The following is a 9869-nucleotide window of genomic DNA, read 5'->3' as shown; positions in this document are numbered from 1 at the left end:
ACTTCTACAGCCCTACTATGCAGGGCTGAAATGAAGGAGCTCCATGTTCTGCACTACATACAGTCGAGTTTGCCAGATCTGACCTAAAAGTAGACTTGCCAGAGACATTATTTTGCTATTTCCGATAGACCAGTCAATGCTTCGGGATTCCTTATAGCAGACAGGAGCCCCTTTGAAAGGGAACACCTGGCTACACATGGCACCAAGTGTAGTTCTCAACTTCCCCAGGCTGTGTGCCCCGCCTGTGGGTCTCGAGGGCCCTGGAGCAGCCCCTAGAAGCAGCCGAAGCCAACAGCTTCCCTCGTGAGGCCACCTGATCCCAAGGGACAGTCTTGCACCCCGCCACCCGCCCTCGGCCCCACCACAGAAGTCGCGGCTGCTGGACAGCGGAGCCGGGGTCACGTGCGCGGGTCCAGTCTACCGCCCCCAGACCCGGGCCCGCCCCGGCAAAAGGGCAGAGGCCATCGGGATCACGCGCGCCCCGGCGGCCCTGGCCGGGCCCAGCCAATGGGCTGGCGGCGCCCGCATGACCCGCGCCGGCGGGAGGGCGTGGGGAGGCAGGCCGGGCGCGCACGCTGCCAGGCTGTATCGCCGCTCCCGCCGCCGTCGGGACTGGAAGTGAGCGGCCCGGGCCCGCAGCGCCAGCGAGCCAGTGAGAGCGTCCCGCAGCCTCCCGCAGCCCCCCGCACCCGGTGCAAAGCATGGCGGTCTCCAAGGTAAGCGTCGGCCCCTTGGCCGGTTGCCCCGGGGGGCGCGAGGGGCCCGGGCGTTCACGTGCCGGGCTGGTGCAACCGGGAAAGCAGAAAGAAAGGGGCGCGGGGCAGCTGTTCCACCTTGCAGCAGAGGGAGGAGGGAGGTGCCCGCCTCTCCCGTGCAGCCCAGACAGCCGGTGCGGAGAACGGGGACCGGGGCCCGACCCTGCAGCAGGAACTTTGCTGGCTGGACCCTCCCACTTGGCCCGGGCGGGGAGTCAGTGCCGAGCCAAAGCCGGTGAGCAGGAGCGGACACGAGCGCGTCCCGGGGCGTGGGAGTGCTCGGGGTCTGCAGGTCCGTACTGCTACCCCAGCGCACTCGCGCTCCTGACCCTGGTAGTTGTTGACCCGAGCTGCTTCCCGGGGGTCACAGCCCGCGCAGAAGCCTAATCCCATTCGGTTTCAGAGGCTCCGCCCTCTCACGGGTGGGGAAGTCACCTTAACTTCCGTTTTGGAGACTGCTTGAGAGACTTGGCCTGGGCGTGTGTGCGTAAAAACTCCAAAGCACCCGCATCCCCCCAGGCCCCCCGCTTCTCGTCCTTCTCTCCGCATCTGACAACACTTACATACCGGCCTCTAAGCGTTTGAGAGGCTTCTTTTTAGAAATGACAAAACAGATTGTCTTGGGAGCCTGTAACTCCTGTGAAGTTCTACTTAAAAGGAATTCTGCGTAAGGTGACTCATTAACTAACCAGAGGAAAGGGAACTCGGACAGCTTGACCTTTCCTCTTTTACCATTTCTTGAAACCTGGACACCATTTCAGCTTCTTTGGACTCCATTTCAACTTTTCTGGCAGAATACCATATTTAGTCCCAATCACTTGAATCATTGGAATTTATTGCTTTTAATTTTAAGTTCATGAAGGCAGCCCTTTAATCAAGCCTATACAACTTCTTAGCTCATTTTAAGTGCAGTGAACTTAAATATACCCAACATTTCAAACATTTGTCCTTAATCAAAACTCTGTGATAACCCTCAAGAGGAAAACATGGCCAACACATCATATTCCTATTTATTTGAGCAAACTAATCACATTTGCAATGGAAATTGTAAGCAGACAGATATATTTAAATGCCGTTCTATGACTTAAGTTTCTCCGAGCGTCCCGAAATCTGCAGGCTTTTCGGTGTTCCTAGATTATGTGGCCTAAGTGGCCTTTCTCTTTTCCTTAATGACTCTGAGTTCCATCCTAAGGAGTGTGCTCTGGGTATGCATGTGCAGACACATGGGTATGTATATAACTGTTCTAGTTAGATTCCCTGAGGATCACTGGGATTCATTTTTGGAACCTACATTAGCCCTTTCAAACCCAATAGCCCTTGACCTTTTCTTTGCATTAAATTTGCATGCAATGAGTACAAGTCACCCTCAAGGTGACTTCTTCCAGGAGAGTAGGTGGGAGTAGATACCCATACTTTACTGTCATTTTTATGTCTATAGATGAGTTAAATAATTTTACTTAATTTGGAGATAAAGTGAGGAACTTAAATTGAGGAGTATGCATGTAAATGGAGTATAAGACTGATTAACTAGTTTGAAATAAAATAAATGACATGAAGGAGGTTTAACTTTTTGGTTGTATTTTTATTAAACTGTCACTTCATATCAATAAGTGCAGTTGAATTTTAGCCAAGTAGTGAGAGTCAGGGAAAATGAAACATTTCATTTTTATTCTTTGGGAACTTGTGTTTTTGTTTATTTATTCATTTAAACTTGCCTCTTTTCAGGATTTCTGATGGCTCATGTCATATATACATATATTTATAAACCAACAAGACATATCAAAATCAAGTCAAAGTAGATGAGAAAAACAGGATAAAGGGAAAATAAGATGAAGCCAGGACTAAAGTTAGTGGAAAATAAGGATGTATGTACTTGCTAGAGGTGACTGAATTTTCTAGCAGCCAAAGCAAAGAGGAAGTGATCAGTGAGGTCAGTTACTTGGGAGAGAGGTCTCCTTTTTCTGCTATCTGAGGGCAGTTTCTCCCCATCTTTTTTTTTTTTTTTTTTTTTTTTTTTTTTGCGGTACGCGGGCCTCTCACTGTTGTGGCCTCTCCCATTGTGGAGCGCAGGCTCCGGACGCGCAGGCTCAGTGGCCATGGCTCACGGACCAGCCGCTCCGCGGCATGTGGGATCTTCCTGGACCAGGGCACGAACCCGTGTCCCCTGCATCGGCAGACGGACTCTTCAACCACTGCGCCACCAGGGAAGTCCCCCATCTCTTTTTATATGCAGTGAGCAAACTGCATTCAAAACTACCTCATGACCACAAATGTATGTTTGTGGATTCCATTAGGCCATTTCTTATAGTGTTTCTCATTTTAGCTCAAGGGCGGTAAATGTAGGTCCCCAAATGAGCTGTGCTGGTCCACCTTAGTCCAAGAATACCCCTTATTTAGTTGCCTTTGGACTCTTATTAGGGTGAGGTGATTCTGTCCTCTATTAGGCAGTGCTGGGCAGCCCCAATTCAAGGCCATGCTCTTTGCTTTTTCCTGGAGCACAGATATTCCATATTGAACACAGAGCCATAGGCTTAGCAATCTTAATCTGGGGGTAGGATTGACATCCCCTCTTAAAACTTGAGGAACCTGACTAGAAGAGAATCCCATCTCAGTGGAGTGTCTAAGATCCTGGAGTGCCCAGAATCAGAAACTGGTCTTTTATTTATTCTTTTTTTTTTGGCCACACTGTGTGGCTTGCGAAATCTTAGTTCCCTGATCAGGGATTGAACCCAGGCCCTCGGCACTGAAAGTGCAGAGTCCTAACCGCTGGACTCCAGGGAATTCCCTTTTATTTATTCAAACGTAACTAATTTTTCATGTCCCTCTTCCTTTAAATAGTATAAATAGGAAGGCTGAGAATCTGTTCTTTGGTCTGCTTTTATTTTGATTTCTGCTTGATGGTTACTACTTAATGCAAAAGGTATTTGTTTTTTCATGAAGTAACATTGATCTGAAACGGTGTTTTGAGATGAACTTAGAAAACTTCAATTCTCTTGCTGCCGCCTTTTGTAGGAATAATCCTTATGGGTTCCCTTGGTAGATCGTAGATGATAAGTGGTCTGCCTGTACTACTAGTGTTATTTTGAGTATTTCTTTAAAAAACTTCCAAGCACTGCCCTACATGTATTGAAATGAAAATGAGTTTTTTAAATTCTATTTTATATATTTCCATAAAAAATTCATTTTTAAAAAGTAGTGTTAGAGAGGCTATCCTTTTCTTGTAGTTGTAGTCAACGTTCCCTTTTCGTCACAGGTTGAGTTTATTATCCATTAAGAATGACGAAATTAAACTAGGAGAAACTGTTAAAAGAGATTGCTCACTGGAGTTCAGGTGTGAGAGATGTTCAGGTATAAAACTGGACTCCAATAATTTGGGTGAAATTAACCTAGAACTAAAAGAAGAACATTTGGAGACAAGCTAAAGCATTCATAATCATGAAAATTTGGTCTGTAGTGCTAATATACTTAGTATTGCTATTCCATTGTTGACTGAGTTGTTGCCGTGATCGTTTAGAATTGTGTGTATTGTGTTCTTTCTAATGTTGCAAACGGGAATAAACTAAGGATATGAAAATGAACTGGACTCCGTTTGGACCTTCAAGAAAACCACAACCATACCACAGGCTAAATCCTCTCATGGAAGTGCCCCAGGTAGGGTTAGTGCCATAACAAGGGCTTATGGGAGCATCAGGGAAGGAGCCTGTTTCTGTCAGGGGAGGGGAGGGAGCATCTGAAAGGTAGTGGTATTTCAAAAGGAATAGTCAGAGGAAGAGGGAAGACCATTCCAGTGACAGGAAACAGCAAGTGAAAGAAAGAGAGGTGAGAGCACCTGCTGCGTTTAGGGGATAGCAGGTAATAAAATCAACTGGAGAGTAGCTAACACTTACTATTTACTAGATGTGAGATTCAGTTCTAAATGCTTTTCATTATTAACTCGCCTAATGCCCCTAACAGTCCTATGAGTTACATACTATAATTTCTGGTTTATAGATGAAGACTCAGACACCAAGGGGTGATGTAAGTGGCCTAAGATCTGATAATTAAAAAGTGAAGAAGCTGGGTTTCAAATCAGCCAGTCTGGCTCCAGGGTCTGTGCTCTTACCCTGTCCACCATATTGTCTGCCTGGTAGTTTAGCATAATGGAGAGTAGAGTTTATGGGAGAAGGGGGAGATGGCTTGGGAGGGGAAATTAGATGCCTCTTATTTAAGACATTTATTTAGGTCTTGTAACTGTAAACCAGACTTTTATTTTTGAGAACCACTTACACAGTGCTTACTGTGTGTGAGGCACTTTCCCAAGTGCTTTACAAATAATAACTCTTTTATTTTTCATAATACCAAAAGTAGGTGTGGTCTATTTTTGTCCTCATTTTACAGGTGAGAAAACTGAGGTCTGGAGAGGTTAAGTAATTTCCTCGCGGTTATACGGAGAATAAGCAATACAGCTTGGATTTGAACCCGGCCAGTCTGTGCTCAGAGTCTCTGCCTCACCTGCCCAGGCCCTAAAAAGAAGTTCCATTTGCAGAGGTGCATGTGAGAATTCACATGTTATCAGTTATGGGCATGTGTATTTCCTGGTCATTCCAGTCCAGTAGTTTGTAGAATGCTTTGGCACTCAGTATATGCTTCATTGTTAAGTGGTTTTTGAACCAGATTGCACAGGCCAGAAATTGTCATATACTTTTTTTTAAAACAACTTTATTGAGATATAGGTCATATGCCATAAAAGTCACCCATTTAAAGTGTACACGTCAGTGGTTTTTTGTATATTCACAGAGTTGTGCAACTATCATCACTGTCATTTACCTTTGTAAAAATTTTAACCCAGTGTTCACTAATTAGGACTTGGGCTATATATTTAACCTCCATGTTTTTCATGCTTCTCATCAATAATAATACCCTCTTCAGAGGTTTGTTACTGAGCATAAAATGTGATTGAGTTTATTAAGGATATTCTTCAGGTTGAAGGTGTTCTCTCCCATATGGTAAAAATGGCTAGGTATTTGATGGTATAATAATAGTATAATAAAACAGATTAGTTTTTTGTACTGGACAGGAAGGGAAGAATGTTTGAGTTGTTTTTATGCAGCCATGATGCTGGTAAGTTTCTGTGCTTCCACTGATGTTTGGATTTAGGGTTTCCTAAATTGATGGTGCTGGATGGGCCTTGGGGTTTACATAACACAATGTTCCTCACTCCTCCCTTCATTAATCTTGTTCCCTTTTACCAGGTGAAGAAATGGAGTCCTAGAAAAGTTTGTAGTTGGTCCAAGTTCCCTTGAAACCCGTTTGCTTTTTGCACTATTGTAGTCCAGGGGTTCTCAGCACATTATAGTCCTCTGGACTGGTATAAAAGTGCTGATGCCTGGGTCTCACCCAGAGGTTCTGATTTAGTTGGACTTATGTGTGGCCTGAGCCTCAAGGTTTTTGAAAGCTCCCCAAGTGAATCAAATCTGCTTCTGAGGTTGCCAGCCACTGCTCTAGGCGGTTTTCCTGCTCTTTGCTTCAGCTGATCCTCTGATGGTTCCTTCTTGGAATAAGGAAGGAATGCAGTGAGATCAATGCAAGTCTCTGGTGTGTCAATTCAAAGGAAGGATACATAGGGGTCCCTACAAGTTCTCTTCTTTCTTGACAATTTCTTTTCAGTCCTTCTGCCTCGTTTCACCTTCGTGCTTAGGCATCAAGTTTATATAGTTTTGTAGTTATCCTAGAATATGGGTTTTATCACCAAATTGATTGAAAGCTCCTTTTGTCTTCTGTAAGTCTCAGTGGTTTTCTGTATCAGTGTAGGTGCTTGAGGGGGGAAGTGTTGCAAAGAGCAAGGTAACCCTGGTCTTGCAGCCTTTTCCCTGGCTAACCTAGTTGGGTGCCCATGTGTTGTCAATGTTCCCCAGTTGGGTCACAGGGCTTTACAAGTGTTGTTTATCAAATAGAGAATTGGGGGTGGGGAGAGGGATGGGAAGGGTTGAAAGCCCTGTAGGGTAAGAAAATCAGGGAGCAGGTCTTCCTGGATATCAAGTTCTTCTGTAATTGCTGGAGTTGCTCTGACTCCTTCGGCCTCTTTGACCTTTTGTCCTACGACTGGCCTCTGCTTTTTTTTTTTTTTTTGCGGTACGCGGGACTCTCACTGTCGTGGCCTCTCCCGTTGCGGACGGAGCACAGGCTCCGGACGCGCAGGCTCAGCGGCCATGGCTCACGGGCCCAGCTGCTCTGCGGCATGTGGGATCTTCCCGGACCGGGGCACGATCCCGTGTCCGCTGCATCCGCAGGCGGACTCTCAACCTCTGCGCCACCAGGGAAGCCCTGCTTTTTTTTTAATGGAAACACATTTTTAAAAAATTTTATTTATTTTTGGCTGCGTTTGGGTCTTCGTCGCTGCATGCAGGCTTTCTCTAGTTGCGGCGAGCAGGGGCTATTCTTCTTTGCACTGCGCGGGCTTCTCATTGCAGTGGCTTCTCTTTTTGCGGAGCATGGGCTTTAGGCACGTGGGCTTCAGTAGTTGTGGCTTGCAGGCTCTAGAGCGCAGGCTCAGTAGTTGTGGTGCATGGGCTTAGTTGCTCTGCAGCATGTGGGATCTTCCCGGACCAGGGCTCGAACCCGTGTCTCCTGCATTGGCAGGTGGATTCTTAACCACTGCGCCGCCAGGGAAGCCCCAGCCTCTGCTTTTGTTGAGTTCTTAGATGGAGGCATTCCTTCCTGTGTTCTCCACTATCTGTGAGGATTAGCTCTGCTGAGCGTGGTCCATTCCTACTCACCCTGCCCATCATTGGCTGCTTCATAGCACTTATCCTTCCCACCATGTTTTCTTGGATCCCTTTGTGTGAATCTGCTGGTGTGGTTGCTTCTGCTTGGGATGTGCCCTTGTCGCAGTGATGTAATTCCCTTGGCAAAGTACTTAATAGCAACTGAGCAAACCCTGTTTTTCATGGCCTGTTTAACCAGACCCTCTTGTTAGGTCAAGTCAACCCCATCAATGGTGGCTCTGGTCTCTTAGCTCAGAATTATTCCCAGTGGCTGATTTGTAGAGTGGTGGTCTGGTTTGTTGGTTGGAAACGTTTAAAAGATAGTGTACTCGAACTCACCATTTCCTTTGGAAATTTGCTTTGTAGTTGCATGAGTGAATATAGGCCTGGTGATTTCTTTTGACTTTAGGTGCTGACAACATAGCAAAATTACCAGTGTTGAAATTCTTAGCAATTCAATGTAAATAAACCACTCTATTTAATGGCTGTTATTAGGCTGGTAGCTTTGTCTTGATTTCCACATGTAGTCACAGTCTCCACATGTTTTCCATGAAAACTGTTGACTTGATATGAAAGTCAGATATTTCAATATACAATTACTGTTTTATGGTAAAATGTCTTTTGCATAAGACATAAGACAGTAAAATTTGTAAGAAAATTGTCTAAGTAAGTGTAGGGGAGGAAAAAGTTTCCCTCAACTCTCTTAGGGTCCCTGGCTGGGTCTGAAAATTAAAACGACAAAGGCAGATTAACAAAAGAAAAGTATACAAATTTTGCTGAATTTTTATGTGTACATGAGAACCTTCACATGAGAATGAAAGTGACCAGAGCAGAAAGCTTTAAAACCTTTTGGACAATGAAAAATAAATTTGTAAAGAATTGACAAGACAAAAGGGAAGTAAATGGTGAAGAAGTAACTAGGAAGATAAGGGTGGGTTTAACAAGGTTTGTGTGTGCAGGGTTTTTGGCCCCAACTTCCCCATCTTTGGTGATGATTGTCTCCTCTCCTCCTGGAACAGGGACGGTACCTTTTGTAGGGGAGTTTATGACCTGTTTCAGGAAAGAAGGTTGGGGCTGTGTGTGGGGATGGTCAGAGTGACCTTCCTGTTTCTGCTGTTTTCTTAAACTCCTTCAGCTTAAGATACTGAATATGCCAAGGTGCCACATTTTGGGGTAGCATGTCCTGGACCTCGTCGTAAGCCTGATTTGAACAGGTTTTTAGACCTGGGCTCATATTCAGTAGTTTTTCTGAGTTAGACATGATTTGTATCTGTCTGATCCCAGCCACAGTTGTAGTCTGAGATGTAGAGGACACCCAACTGCTCAGTCAGCACCCCTTTCTCATGTGGGAAAACGCTTCAAGAACTTTTTTTTTTTTTAATTTTAAATTAGTAGCTCTGGTTTAGTGAAAGAGCTCTGGACTAGAAGGCAGGAGAACCTGGATTACAGGTCCAGTGCTTCCACTGATGGTGAGAACGTGGACAAGTCTGACTTCTCTGGGCGCTCAGAATCCCCGTGAAGCAAACAGGGCCTATCTGTGACATCTGTGATGAGCAAATGAAGTATAACATGGGAAAGCACTTTGGGGATTATGAAGTGCTATAGGGACTGTCAAGTGATGTCTGTTGGAGACTGTGGGACGTTTCTACCTAACTGAAAACGAGGGACATAGGTATTATTTGACCTACCTGAACAAAAGATGGTGTGCTTTTCTTAAGCTCATGATCTACTAAATAGTCACCATAATGGCTAGACAGTCTGGCTGCTTCAGTAATCAGATTCTCTGAGTGGTGTGGTCCCTTCCTGGAGCCTTGCTATTAGAAGCTTATGGTCCAAGGACCAGGAACATTGGTTTTACTCGGGAGCTTGTTAGTATTGCAGCATCTGTAGACTCATCCCAAATATTCTGTTGTATCAGAATCTGCATTTTACATAGATCCCCAGGGGATTGTATACACATTAAAGTTTAAAGAATATTGGTCTGGAACTCTCATTACTGGGTAATTAAATGTAGCTGCCTTTCTAAACTGAGGGTACAGTACTTTTTGATTTGGTTGTAAGTCAGTCCAACTTTTTGCAGAATTAAATACATAGTGATAAAACCCAGTATAAATTTTAGGATTCTTCGGGTTAATTTTGATTCCATTGGGGCCAGGGTATTATTTTGCATGGCGTCTCTGAATTATTATTTAAGGGTTGTACTCATCTCCATTTCTTTACTACCCACCTGTACTTAAAATTCCTGAAAATGAACCTATGCCTATTCTAGTTTTTGACATTCTTTCCTTTGGGTCACCAGTAACCTCTGTTCTGAAACTGTTGGCCTGTCCTCCTTATCTCTGGCCTCACAGGACCCCGTGTCCCACTCCTT

The 9869-nt window shown here is 45.0% G+C and overlaps 1 protein-coding gene across 1 annotated transcript in view; it reads left to right on the top strand.

Moving 5' to 3' along the window:
• Window positions 1-507: 507 nt before the first annotated feature.
• SLC25A13 (solute carrier family 25 member 13) overlaps window positions 508-9869 on the top strand; it is a gene marked incomplete at its 5' end in the record, with an annotated part of 203471 nt that continues 194109 nt past the window's right edge. The window contains 2 exon segments of the mRNA XM_082662488.1: window positions 508-654; window positions 657-716. Of these exon segments, the coding sequence (XP_082518614.1) occupies window positions 508-654; window positions 657-716 (207 nt within the window).

This window comes from Grampus griseus (genome assembly GCF_964374135.1).
Source record: "Grampus griseus genome assembly, chromosome: 9".
Lineage (NCBI taxonomy): Eukaryota > Metazoa > Chordata > Mammalia > Artiodactyla > Delphinidae > Grampus > Grampus griseus.
This window is presented reverse-complemented; position numbering and strand designations above follow the sequence as displayed.